Source organism: Halichoeres trimaculatus, unplaced genomic scaffold (assembly GCF_033239565.1).
Source record: "Halichoeres trimaculatus isolate MK-OKI-2021-1 unplaced genomic scaffold, fHalTri1.1 fHalTri1_scaffold_2, whole genome shotgun sequence".
Classification (NCBI taxonomy): domain Eukaryota; kingdom Metazoa; phylum Chordata; class Actinopteri; order Labriformes; family Labridae; genus Halichoeres; species Halichoeres trimaculatus.
In genome coordinates, this window is record NW_027437180.1 from 35715521 (window position 1) to 35729734 (window position 14214).

The 14214-nt window shown below is 39.3% G+C and overlaps 1 protein-coding gene across 3 annotated transcripts in view; it reads left to right on the forward strand.

Annotated features, from left to right (window-relative positions):
* Positions 1 to 12689, forward strand: part of pkn1a (protein kinase N1a) — an 82692-nt gene extending 70003 nt beyond the window's left edge. For 2 of the 3 annotated variants that reach the window (XM_074689284.1, XM_074689276.1), the window contains exons 12-23: positions 1049 to 1184; positions 1502 to 1628; positions 1947 to 2026; positions 4691 to 4766; positions 5790 to 5881; positions 6087 to 6263; positions 8024 to 8086; positions 8279 to 8355; positions 8481 to 8623; positions 8721 to 8828; positions 8946 to 9026; positions 11133 to 12689. In XM_074689284.1, the coding sequence (XP_074545385.1) occupies positions 1049 to 1184; positions 1502 to 1628; positions 1947 to 2026; positions 4691 to 4766; positions 5790 to 5881; positions 6087 to 6263; positions 8024 to 8086; positions 8279 to 8355; positions 8481 to 8623; positions 8721 to 8828; positions 8946 to 9026; positions 11133 to 11336 (1364 nt within the window). In that variant the 3' untranslated portion in view covers positions 11337 to 12689. The remainder of the gene's footprint in view (positions 1 to 1048; positions 1185 to 1501; positions 1629 to 1946; positions 2027 to 4690; positions 4767 to 5789; positions 5882 to 6086; positions 6264 to 8023; positions 8087 to 8278; positions 8356 to 8480; positions 8624 to 8720; positions 8829 to 8945; positions 9027 to 11132) is intronic. The other variant, XM_074689291.1, reaches the window with a different exon arrangement.
* Positions 12690 to 14214: the final 1525 nt, after the last annotated feature.

Sequence of the window (14214 nt, forward strand, 5' to 3'; positions counted from 1 at the left end):
TTTTGTATTCAAGGTTATTCTGATTCTGACCCCCAAATTCTTCCTTTTTTACTATTACAACTATTTGTTTGGGTTAAAATTTCCAGTTTCATTTCATTTATTTCGAAGGATAGCCTCCTGAGATGGGCCATCTCATTTTCAAGGGGTCCCAACAAGACATAGAACACAAATAATACAGCACATACAACAATATAAGAGAACAAATACACACATAAACACAATTATACACCCATTAAATGCTCTCATATGCTGAGTCAGTCACAATTGCAGCAACAAAGTAGCGTCTTTAAAACAAAAAAGTCAATAAATAAATAGATAAGTAACAAGGGTAACAACTTAAAGGGTAAAATCAAAAACAGGAGCAAGGAATTCGTAGATAAGTAAATTAATAAGACTTAAGAATAGGAGAGGATGTAATTGATCTCAATGAATCAGGGATGAATGAATCAAATGCATGATGGCCAATTTCTTTGTTGACTCTGGGAGTAACAGAAAACAGATTGTTTTTATGTTGGAGTCTATATTGCCATGTTAATTGTATTAGGAACGGCTTCAAATTAAAAGGAAAACGAAAATAACTGCACTTAAAGATAGACTGGATCCAGTAAAACCTCCAGATTAGAGTGACAACCAGTTAGACTCATACAATAGACAACGGTGAGTTTTAAATGGATATCTGAGAATGAATCAACAAAGACTGTTATAGTCAAGTATTGGCAGAATCAGTTGTGTTACAATTTTCTTCCAAACTAAACAGACAGATAGAGAAATATTCTTTGGGACAATAAAGCAATTTCAAAAGACAGAATTTTAAAGCTTGATTATGTCTGTTATTTGTGAAAACAGAACCACAGGATGATTCAAAAGGATGTGCTTTAAAGATTTCTTACTCTCAGGGATCAAAACAAAGGTGTCTGAATAGATCTAATACCTGACAGCAAATATCACCTGACAGAAATTCTTTTTGACAACATAAAGTGGAAATTTGAAGGCTTTTTTATGATCAGCTTTCAAACACGCAGCGCTGACTCCTGACGTGTGTTTCCAGGTAAAGCCTTCCTGCGGGCTCGTCAGATGAACGTGGACATCGGGACGTGGGTGAGGCTGCTCAGAAACGCCATTCCTACCGCCAACAATTCAGGAACCTACAGTCCACATGCACACAGCCTGACCCTCAACTCTGGGTGAGACACACACACACACACACACACACACACACACACACACACACACATGCTGCTCTCTGCTGAACTGGACACACGCTCTTATCTGTGTGGACTGTTTGATCGCTGCATCAAACACGACAGCCCTCCTCCAAACCTTTCTCCTTGTGTTTCCTGGCAAAGTTTAAAGCATCTGATGCTTTCTCTGCCCCACGTCTAACAACCCTCCTGTCCTGTGTGTGTGTGTGTATGTGTGTGTCTTCATATGTCCATGTGCATCACTGTGTTTGTTTGTTTGATTGTCTGTTGGTGTGTGTGTGTATGTGTACATTTTCCAGGGAGGTCTCAGTGGAGAAGTTGAGTTTGGACAGCGACTCTCCCATGAGAGGAGATTACAAGAGAGACACGGACACACACACGCCGGTGAGACAGACAGAGAGGGAGGAGGCGCGGGAAACAGGGGAGGTGTGTGAAAAGAGGAGGGGAACAGAAGACATTCAGTGTTTACTCAGTTTTATCAAAGAATAACATAAAAATTTGTATCTAAAACATGTTAAAGATCAACATTTATGTCCATTATTTTTATTTTTTGGCACTTTTCAGATATGGATGCTGTAGTTAGCTAAAGGCAGGTGTTTGATGTCCTACTAGAGATGGTGACTGCTCCTCAAATGTACAGTGTCCTGAAATCATGCGTCTCATGTCCTCCTTCGTGCATCCTCTCATCTCTCTGTACGTCTCTGTGTCTTCTCTGTATTCGTGTCATCTCATGTCCCTCATCAGGACCGACCTCCAATCATCGAGCCCTTCTCCCCTCCAGACCTCACCCCTGAGTGCCCTGTCCGAACCTCGTCTATTGGCAGGTACACAAACACTCACTGTTACGTCCTCGTCCTTTCATTTTATACCTGTGTGAATTTTCTTTGATTGAATTGTGTCGACATTTCAAAACAGTCCTCTGTCACCTGGAGATGTTTCATCTAGACCAGGGATTCCCAAAGTGTGATGGGCGCACCCGCAAGCTGCCACTAAGGGACGTGCAACATAAGTGTAATGGCAGCTGAGCACCATTATTTATTGATATTGTATCAATAAATAAATCTATAAATAATTAAAAGAATAATTTAAACACTTTAGACAGTTTAAGTTTAGGTTAACAGTTTAAATATTGAAATATTTAAATTTTGTTACATAGTAATGACTGCTTTTCATCACTTGGCGACCATACTTGACTTTCAAATATTATTATTGTCATTATTATATTGTTACTTACTGTTATTCTCCCCACTGTTTCAAATGTTAGAGATCATTTGGACTATTATTGTACATTCTGTTTTGTGTTAAAGGTCCCATATTCTGCTCCTTTTCTGCAGTTTAATCTGGATCATTGATGTCTTCATGAAATGGTAGTAACATGTTTTGGTCCAAAAAGCCAATAAATCCAGCACAGCAGCATTGTTTCCAGGCTCTCATAGCCCCTCTGTTCAGAACGCTCTGATTTAGTGGGCGTGGTCTTCATATGTAAATGAGCCACCGCTGATACAGCCCCGCTCTTCAGCGTTACTAAGAGCGGCGCCACGAGCTACGAGTGCACAATGTTTAGAAAACAGCGAAGCTTGTTTACCATAACATTACAGGCTAAAACAACAGGCTAACTGCAGCTAAAGTTAGCATCCTGAAGCTAACACAGAGACAGGGGAGACGCTGAAGAAAAGCTCTTACATCTGCTCCACAGCACACAGCATTTAAAATACTCACATTTCCAGGGTCTGAGGTTTGTTGGTGGATGGTTGGTAATGCGCCTGGATTCAGGACCAGTCTATTCGCTAGCCCTCTGTTGGACTGTCCAAAGTTGGAAAAGCAGTCGGCCGTGAAGTGACTAGCACATACATGCTCAGTTTTACTGAGTGTAGCTGGAACATTTCTTTGATAAATGAACTCTAGACACTTAGTCTGTCTTCTTCTGAGATGGGAAGCTTGTGCATGGAACTATGTGGCTGTTTACAGCCAAAATCAGAGCAGTGATGGCTCTTCAACTTCCAGCAGCGGGGAGGAGAGTGGGCGGGGAGGGGGTTCGGGCGTATCTGCTCCGGTGGACCCATCAGGTCAGACCTGCTCCTGATTGGTCAAAAAAGGGAATCGCTGACGTTGGCAAATCCCCAAAATCCAAACAGCTCGTTTTAGGTCAGGATTTTACATTCACAAGCTTTACTAAGTACAGGTTTTGTCATTAAATATCAGATTTTGTGGGCTGGGAGGAAAACCAAAGACCTACAAATTTCACTGAAAGACTTAATAAAGTCATTTTTGCACAATATGGGACCTTTAACAGTAGCCTATTTTATTCAACTTTGCATTGGAGGTGCGTCAGCTAAGTCAGGGGGTAAAAAGGGGGTGCGCGGCCTGAAAAGTTTGGGAACCGCAGTTTCCTGGTCATGAGATGGAAATGTTTGTGAAAGAGGCGTGTCTGTTACATTTTATGATGACTCCACCCGTCAGTCTCCTCATCAGCTGACACAGATCTGTCTCCTGTGCTGAACACTGTGTTTGATTTTATGCAACAGCTTGACCTTTATGTTTTATACTTGTGGTCCATGTTTGTTTATTTAATAATTTAAAGGGACAGTGCATAATAATGAACATGTCATCAGACTATAGAAGAGTTCACAATGACAGACAGAGATATCAATACATCATGGTAGCATGATAATGTAAACGCAAGTTACTGCACTTGAGGCTGTGTCATTCTTTGCAACATCTCAAAAAGCCTGCGAAGTGGTCCTGGCCCAAACCAATCCCCCTGAGTATAATAAGCTCAAGTCCAAGGGGGCTTAGACTTGAGCTCATTATGCCTAGGATGATGATCAAAGGTCAATGTAAACTTTCATGGTCAAGTTAACTTACAATAACTGTTTGTTGGGTTAAAAAGGGTTGAAAATTTTTGCTAAATTTTGGTGAAGAATTTTTTTTGTTTTGTATTGTTTTAATAAATAAGATAAAAAATATTGCATTAGGCATGTTTGCATGCCTGTCTGCTTATAATGAACCAAAATGTTTAATATTTATACATGTATATGATCAGGTAAATGCAGGAAATATATCGTTAATTACCAAATATTTATGTTAATTCATGTTTATTTCCAAGAATTCCCATAATAGTTCCCAACTTCAAAAAATCCTGGAATTTTCAACCCTTTTATGTATTGTGATAGATGTGACAGTTTTCTTCATGTCTTAAAATAAGGTTGACTGAAAAAACGTAATTGCTTTGGTCATTGTGAACGCAACACAAAAAGAACGGTCAAAGGATTTTTCTCCAAACAGTTTGGGCCCAAGAGTGATTTTCATAGATTTTGTTCAATCTGACTAAGTGTCTTCTCATCAATTCAAAATCTTCACTAAAGGACGGTCACATTCTTCAGAAAACACTGACTGAGGCATTTGGCCTTGGGTTTATTATTCTAGTCAGTCTATGGTTTGTGGTGTGTTGTGTAAATGCTGCAGCTCACAGTGTTTGTTCTCTCCAGTAAACAGAAGAAAGGTCCTCTGTCTCTTCAGGACTTCAGGCTGATCGCTGTGCTGGGCCGGGGACACTTTGGAAAGGTACGAGTCTGACTTTCTAGATGCACTTTTAACTTGTTTGGGTCCTCGGCCTGTGGACAAGGGCACTATTGTTTTTCGCCCGGTTCTTTCTTGTTATTCCCTCCCGAAAATTACTTACTGGCCCCCTAAACATGCTCAATAACTCATCAAAATTGTGTGCTAAAAATTTCGATATGATACCAAACATGACCCCTGACATCACATAATGTGCTCTCTAGCGCCACCTAAAATGGCTCTAATAGGTGCTAGGAATGTCATAGAGAGATGAAACCAACGCCAACTAACTGAGGCGCACACAATTTTTTTTTCGCCTATCTTGCACAGGAAGCTGGCAATTTGCCTTTCAAAATAAGATTTTGCCACTTTTGTACCCTTTCTGCAAAAATTATCTCCTCTGAAACCATAAGAGGTATCGGCTTGAAATTTGCTCACATGACAGAGTAGACCCTGTTCTACAAAAGTCCTTATGGAAGTTGTTATTTTGGACCTGGTTTTCAAATGGCGAGCCTTCGAAGTCGGCGAACCTCAAAGAAGCCCTCTCAGCTCCCTCCATGTAAATACATGGGTTTGAAGCCTCCATCTTGCGCAGGCTTCCGTATTTAAGCCTCTTGACAAAAAGTAAAATTCGTACAGCTTTAAAAATGACATGAATAGATTCCTGACAAAATTTCCTACAAAAACATTTCTTTTAACTTAGATATGTGTAAAATTGTGGCCTCTGTGAGGAGTTGTTTCCAAAATTTTTGTGAATAAATTTCACCCTTCACTCTGCTGCAGTTGATGATGTCACACACTGATTAGGAGTTCCGTGCAGCTGGTCATGTGACTCAGCAGAGGAAATAATACATGGTATCAACTGTTATAGCTCTAAGAGGGTCAGAAAGGGATGAAACCCTGATAGTGGAGGGGTAACGGATATGACAGACCAGCAGAAGGGACTGGCAGGAGCCCAAACATGCATATCTAGAAGCACTCCTCACCTGTAGAGTTTAACAGATTTGTGGCTGTGATTTCTGTCTCCAGGTGTTGCTGTCAGAATATAAGAAAACAGGAACGATGTACGCCATCAAAGCCCTGAAAAAAGGAGACATTGTGGCTCGGGATGAGGTGGAAAGGTGTGTATTTTTACTCACTTATCACTGTGTTGTTTAAATACAGAGAGCTAGAGCCTCTTATTATTCATTTACATGTATTCAATCCTTCATGCTGTGTAAATCAAAGTGATTATAGCCCCTCTCAACCAGAATTAGAATCTGATTAAGAAATTTGACTCATTTTTCTTTCCAGTTAACTGACCTCTGTCTCTCTTCCCTCCTGCAGTTTAATGTGTGAGAAACGCATCTTTGAGATCGTGAATCTGTCGCACCATCCCTTCCTGGTCAACCTGTTCGCATGCTTCCAGACTCCGGAGCACGTGTGTTTTGTGATGGAGTACACAGCTGGAGGTGACCTGATGATGCACATCCACACAGACGTCTTTACGGAGCCTCGAGCAGTGTACGTATACACCTGCTTAGAAAGTCAAAACTTTCCTGATGATGTTTTCTAAAGAACTTTGATTACCTGGCTTTTCTTACCAATATTACAGGTGTGTAAGATGCTTGATTGTGATTGGTCAAACCCCCTTTTCCCTTGTTTAAAGCAGATTACATAAATCTTCAAGTTCAGTAACAGCTTCACTTTGAATTAATGCACATTTTGTTGACTGAAGCACAACTATTCAACCTCTATCTCTATGGGAAACAGGATGTATTGACATGAATCCACAGTCCTCTTTCTGTGAAAACATTAGCTCATCATAGCTAATGGTTCAAATGTAGAAACAGGAAAATATCGTCTTATTTTGCTAACTTCTGAAGATACATTAGCTTCAAAGAATGTTTTCATTTTCATATTTTTGTGGATGTTGTCCTCAGCTTCTCAACCTCTGATGATGGTAAAGGATCTTTTTGTGACAGAAAAAGGTGTCCGCACATCCTTAAAGTTTAAAAAAGTCTTATAGTCATGTAAATAAATTAAGGTCTTAAAATGTCTTAAATTTATTAAAGTTATGTGCTAGTCTTAGATACTTTACTCCCCAAACTTGATTGTCTTTTTTACAATTTAACTTATTCAAAGTTTTATATCAAACACCTGTTGCCTCTGTTACTCTCTATATCGATAAAATTCACTTGACTATAGATCAAATTCGTTAAAAAAGAGGCAAGCTAGTATCTGTCAGTAATAATTTTCAGTCAAGTTGTTATTTTTTTTTGCCTGTAATCCCTGTGATATACATTCTCCACATGCTAGCTAGCCAGTCTGTAACTATGGGCAAGTGCAAATTTGTTGAGGTTTGGCTTGATGACATCCATTTGGATTGTAATACAGTAGGATCCCTCAACCATTGCCTTTGTTTATAGCAGGGGTGGCCAACCTGTGGCTCGCGAGCGGCATGTGGCTCTTTGCCTCTCGGTGTGTGGCTCTTCAATCCATTCCTGAAAAATATATATATTTATGCGTAGTGGTGTGCCGATCAATCTAAACTAAATATATATATATATATATATATATATATATATATATATATATATATATATATATATATATATATATATATATATATACATATACATATATATATATGGGCGCCAACACTGGGATCAGTTGGGATTGATACTTAAGTTTCAGTTTCTCTTCTCTAGTACGAATTTAAACACACAAACACAGTAAATCTCACTTTAAAAATTGTAAATGTATTGATTTTCATTTTATGTTATTTCGTTTATGTGTGAGAGAAAATGTGTTTGTAAGATGCCATGACGTGCATGATGTGGCTCTCTGTAGTACCATTTTCGTGGCTCTTAGTCTCTGACTGGTTGGCCACCCCTGGTTTATAGTGTTTTCAGTCTTAAATTTCATTCAAGTTGGCGTTAAAAAGTCTTAAATTTGATTTGCTGAAACCCGCAGATAGCCTGCAAAAAACACAGAGCTGTTTTTAATAAAAACACAGTCAGTTCCAGTTAAAGAAATCATCTGATGGTTTTATGATGGCACTAAAATCCCCTCAAAAAAATACATTTTCTACCGTACCCCTTCACCCTTTTAGGTCTTGGTTTGATGCAGGTTTAACTGTTAATAAAAAATATAGCAGCTCAGTCACTAAAAATCAAAGACAGTGATAGTTCAGCAGAGGTGTTGTTTGTTAATCTCTGTCTGCATGTTGATAGTCCCTTCATTTTCTGGTCAGTAATCATGTTCTTCTGATTTGACTTCAGGTTTTATTCAGCCTGCGTAGTTCTTGGACTTCAGTTCCTCCATGACAATAAGATTGTGTACAGGTGAGTCTGTAAGTCTGTAAGTCTGTAATAGTGTTTTATTCTTATGAGATCAGAAAGGAAGCTTTTTTTCCCTGAATGAATTTGAACCAATTTTAATCTGAAAACAGACTCTTTAGTCATTTTCAAGTTGACTCCTTGTGGGGTTTCGTCTCTTATTCTCACCTCCATCTTTCCACCATCTGTCTCCTGCAGAGACCTCAAGCTCGACAACCTGCTGCTGGACACAGATGGTTATGTGAAGATCGCTGACTTCGGACTGTGCAAAGAAGGTGGATACTGTCGCTCCCGACAGACAAGCTCGTCTGTTTTTTTTTTTTCACTTTACATCTTAAAAGTCACTTCAAAAACTTCCTGCTGCAATTTTTTATTTTCCTCTGTGTGTCTTTGTGTGTAGGAATGGGCTTTGGGGACCGGACCAGCACGTTCTGTGGGACTCCAGAGTTTCTGGCCCCAGAGGTGTTAACAGACACATCGTACACAAGAGCAGTAGACTGGTGGGGACTCGGGGTCCTCATTTATGAAATGTTGGTTGGAGAGGTGAGAACTGACAAATCTGACACTCTAAAGTCTTATCAGGTGCACATTCAGAGTTTTTCTTTAATATGTTTCATTTAATGTCTGTGTTTGCATTTAGTCTCCATTCCCTGGAGATGATGAAGAGGAAGTGTTCGACAGCATAGTGAATGATGAAGTTCGTTACCCGCGCTTCCTGTCAACAGAAGCTATTGGCATCATGAGACGGGTAAATTCACAAACATACTTCAAAAAGCAGCCGACACACTGATCCTTGTTCTCCACAGAGGGTCACACTTGTGCACATATGCTAAAATATACGTGTTTGTGTTTGTGTCATCGGCAGCTGTTGAGGAGGAACCCGGAGAGACGACTCGGCTCTGGTGAAAAGGATGCAGAGGAGGTGAAGAAGCAGCCTTTCTTTAGAGTAAGTACAGCCTGTTGGAGTTTTTTTTTTCATGTAGTCATTTTTATTTTCATTTTTGACAACCAGAAGCTCACATGGGGAAAACTTAGTGAGTGAGCCACATTTGAAGCAGAGAGGGACACAGATGCTACGCAGAAATCTTGAAAATCACAGATTGCTGCTTTTTGAAATCTCACCCACATTTCTCTTCCCTGCCCCCACCTCAGTCCTTGTTTTAAAGGAGGGTCGCTGACATCTGCATCACACTACAACCTCCAATCCAGAAAGTGGTGTCGGGGCAGGAGTTTTTTTTATATATTCAATATTTATACTTTCGTTCACACAGTGTTTCTTTCTCATTTTATGAAAAAGTGCACTTCACATGTTGACTTATTTCAATGGTTGAGCCATAGAGTCAGTCTTTTTTACATTTCTGCGCATTATCTAGTATGAGATTCATAGAAAAGAGGATTCATAGTTATTTTTCATATTATTCTTCATACTAGGCCTGTTGCTCTGCATTCAATCAATCAATCAAAGTTTATTTATAGAGCACATTTCATACAGTCAAATTGCAGCTCAAGTGCTTTACATTCCTTTCTCTGATTTTATTTAAGGTAATTAATAATAATTATATTACACGTCTACAAGGGTTGAAGTTAGATTAATCGGTCAGCATTCTGCTGTAATTGTAATAGTTAAATAAAGATATGTTATTTGTAGGGCTGTCATTTTAACGCGTTAATTAGATTTATTAATTACACCGCAAATTAACTCGTTATAAAAATTAACGCAGATTAATCTGGATCCCAAACCCGCGGGGCGTTCAAAGACGCACTTATTTTTAAATGTCTGGCATTTACAAACCGTGTGTCCTACTAGGAAAAAGAGGTGTTCTCGTCAGATTTTCAAATTTCCTACGGTCTCTGAATGTATCACAAGCGACATCAGCAACATGCCTGCGGGAGGGAAGCGAGAGTGATTTGTGACTGCCGTCCACATCGCGTTTATTCACACGTCCTTTTTGAAGATCTGCAGAAAATCAACCATTTGCTCTAGATCAATTCTGTACAAAACAGATAATTCTCCACTCTTTACTGCATCAAACAAGGCCTGAATGATCGATATATGTCCTGTATTTAAATCTGAAGAATTCTTTGAAAATTCGCTTCCATCTTCCAGGTGTCATGTTTCAGCTTGGGGCTGCTCTGCACCAATGAGCAACAGTTTGTGTGTTCAGAGCATGTAAAACTGAGAATACTTCACTTTTCTTTGATCCAAGACTTGAATAAAGTGTTTTGTACATAGTTCCTCACAGTTTTTAGCCTTTAGCCCTGGTTCTCCAGACCTCATAGAAGAACCTCATATTGCAGTAAAAAAATATGTCCACATTGAGTAAAAAAGTGACAGAAGCAAAAACGGTACAGTATAATTTATTGTGTTGGTTTTCTTTACTATGGAATGGGGTGCACTGATCACAATTTTCTGTCTGATCAACCATTTTTATTATTTATAACTGACAGCATATACCTTCAATGTTCCTGTCTTATTTTATCGAAAACTATTGAACAATACCTGTGAAACAATAAAATGTGGCTGGAGTTTTCCAAAATTTTCACTTACGCTGCGTTCCATTTGTACTCGGAACTGGGAAGTCAGGAGTGGGAATGACGTCATCTCCAAGTTCAGCGTTACGGTTACCAAGTCAGAAAAACTTGCCATAAGAGCAACATTCCCGTATATGAACATTGAATAACACTATATATATGGCTGATTTATTGCGACAAACACTAGTCAGGAATTCTAAAATAAACGGAGTATAAAATGAGCTTAATTACTGTTTACCCCTGAACTCGGAATTTCCTACTGGGAACTCAGGAGTGGTGTGGGTGCTCCAACTTCCAAGTTGGAAATTCTGACATCAGGGGGCGTACAAATGGAATGCGCCATTCGCCCGAGTTTTCAGAAAACATTGTTTTTAGTGACGCAAAACTGCAGTTTAATGTGGATGTCAGGCATTAACGTGTAAAAATGTAAGCAGTTTCACAAATACCCAGCTACATGTGGATCTCCTCCTGCTCATCTCTCCCTCCCTTTTTAACCCCTTCTTGTCTTTTCTCCTCCCAGAATGTGGACTGGGAGGCGTTGCTGCAGAGGAAGGCCCCCCCTCCCTTCGTCCCCTCCATCCGCGGTAAGGAGGACGTCAGCAACTTCGACGAGGAGTTCACCACCGAAGCACCAACACTCACACCTCCACGGGAGCCCCGCGTGCTCTCCCGCAAAGACCAGGAGAGTTTCCAGGACTTTGATTACGTCTCTGACCTCTGCTAGTGAGCTAGGTGGCTGACAGACATAGAGGAATGTTTCATTTGAAGGCGATAAATAAACCGACTGTCTCTGTTGACTTTGTTAGTTACACTGTGAACGAATGCGAAGAGACCTGCAGACTCTGGTCTTTGTTTTCTGAGTCTGCAGCATTTTGACGAAGGAGGACTGAGTGAATAAAAGCCAGGTTGGGTAGCTGTTGGTGAGTTGTCTATCATGAAGGACAAACCAAGCTCCCCTCTCCCCAATCATTGTACACCACACCAGTGACTTGTTTATCTTTGCCTTCGAAGCGCCTCCCACCCTCGTGTGTGTCGATGTAGTCACGTGTGCAGCTGTGAGAGGAGGAGCTCGTTGTCTTTTCGTACTGTTGACTGTTTTCGGGGTTGCTTACAGACCTCTTCTACCAATGCCTTACTTACTTGTATTTGATCCAGAGAGAAACATTCGTGTTTTCCTCTGTGACCTTCTGTGTGCGGGACAAATGATCCACTGTGCTGCAGAAATCACTTTTCCAAAGGATCTGCTTTGAAAAGTTGAAATCGTGACATTCAGATTGAGACTGTAGACGTATGAAGATGATGTTCGGTCACGCAGGATGAAATGCGAGTGAACGATTAGGATAAGAACCACTACTTCTTTCTTTTTAACTACTTTTTAAAAACTTGTGCTGCTTGGATTTTTTCGTTTTCTGCAACAAATGTTACAAAAGTGCAAAGTAGTCCTATTTATTGACAGCTGACTCCATGATGCATTAACACCAATCACGTGTCTCTTTGTGATAGGAAATTCAAGTGTTTTGGATCATTTGATATAAACTGGTGTAGCAGACAGATGAATCACAACCACCAGCATTTAAAACTGATGTTGCGAGCAGGTAACTGCTGTAACTAGAAAGAAAAAGGAATCTGATTACTGATTACATTCAGTCGATTGTTTTAGATTTAAAAAAACTTCTTCATGGTCACTTCAGGGTTTTTCTTTTCATCAAAAAAGATCAAATCTTCACCGTTTCAGCCAAAAACCGATCTACTTTGTGATTTTGTGAAATGTCCGTGGCGCCGTCAGCACAACAAACCTCATTCGTCACTTTCCAGCTCACAGAGAGCTCTGCCTCAGCTTTCGTCTCCTCTTGGCAATACTTTTCAGAACGAACAGCATCACCTGAGTGAAACTGAATCATAAATGTTGGAAAATATGAGTGAGTGTGACAATAACACTTCAGCTTTCCGAGTACAGCAGAGGTTTGTTGTGAAGCTGTATGTAAGATGACGTGGCTTTTACTTATCCTGTGTATGACAAAACAAAACCATGTGAGAGAATGAGATGACTTATTTTATAAAGAAAATCTGGAGTGAATTTCTCTGTCTGTGTTTTGTTGTTATGGGTGTGGGAGGGTTCACACACACAAAGGAAAGGGTTGAGTAAAAACACAGAGAGAAACACGGGTAAAGAAGAAAACTTGGTTTGTGAAATTATATATCTCTTTCTATCTTCCAGCAGATTTAAACTAGTGTTATGTAATCACATCATGATCTCTTTTACAAATATGAAATAACTATCATTAACAGAACCATATCAGAAGCAAGTCAGGTCATGTGACATTTTTTTATTCCAGATTTCAGTGTTTTAGCTCCTCACGTCTATCAATAACAGTTTTTGTTCTTTTACATAGAGATTATCACTGTTTTTTATGACAGCAACAGTAGCTTCTTTTCTTTTCCCCTTACTTACATTTGATACCTAAAAGTGCTCCGTTAAAGCTGTAAAACCATATACTGAACCAAAACCATGTATTGTAATATTTCTCATGGTAAAATATAATCCATTCAGTGATATTTGTTCAAAAAAACACAACTTTTGAGAAGGAATAAGCAAAAAGAGTTAAGATACTGCTTCAATCCTAGGTGTGACATGTGTCAGTGAAATACACCAGTGCCAAACATAGGATCCAAAAAAGTAAGAACTAGAGGTAATGTTGCAAGATGCTTTCATTTCTCATCATAAAATAACCAAAATTCACTTTTTAAACTTGTGCAAAGTTAGTTTCATTTTCCTTCATTATACAAATGAAACCAAACATTTCAACTCTCAGCTCCATCATGCCACACTCATGGCCCTTGGTCTAGCCTAGACCAGGGGCCGTTTTTCCTCATTTCAGTTGGATTAAAGTCGTTCGGGAACCACAAAACCTACTTTACCTTCACAATTAAAGCAATTTGGTGCATAAAATTCTATACCTAGTTACAATATGTTGCATAGTTAACGAAACAAGAAGTTTTTTGAATTTATGAAATTGTAGTACTACAAGAAGAATACTTGAATTGGATAACATATATTGATATTGTCGCTCAACTCATCATTTTTTGTTGTTTGCCCATTTCTTGCCACATCTCAAGCATGTATAATAAGCTGGCAGTTAAATGAAAACAACCATACACAATTTAAAACTATATTTTCTTCCAGATTTGTCTTTTTGTAGATTTAGTTTTCTTACCAGGGCTGTAAAACTTGAGGTTAGCCACAGGTGCATGGAAAGTTGCTGGACTGTTGATGCTGTAGGAGGTGAAGCAAAGCGGTGGCAGGTTTTACTGCAAGATGTGCTACATATGTGGTTCAACAAAATGTTAAATCATGATTTTATTTGCTGTGAATGTCGTTTATCATTGATTTCGTCTGTAAAAGACATAATAATAATTAATTTCATTGATATATCTTTTTAAAGCTACAAGAAGCCACTGCAAAGGAGTCAAAGAGCTGCAGGTTGTAGACCCCTGACATAGACAGTTCTGCATGGTTAGACATCATCCTTGCTCACACATTGGAGCTGAATCTCTGAGAAATAAAAATATTAATTAGCTCTGATTTGTTTAGCTTTCGTCAT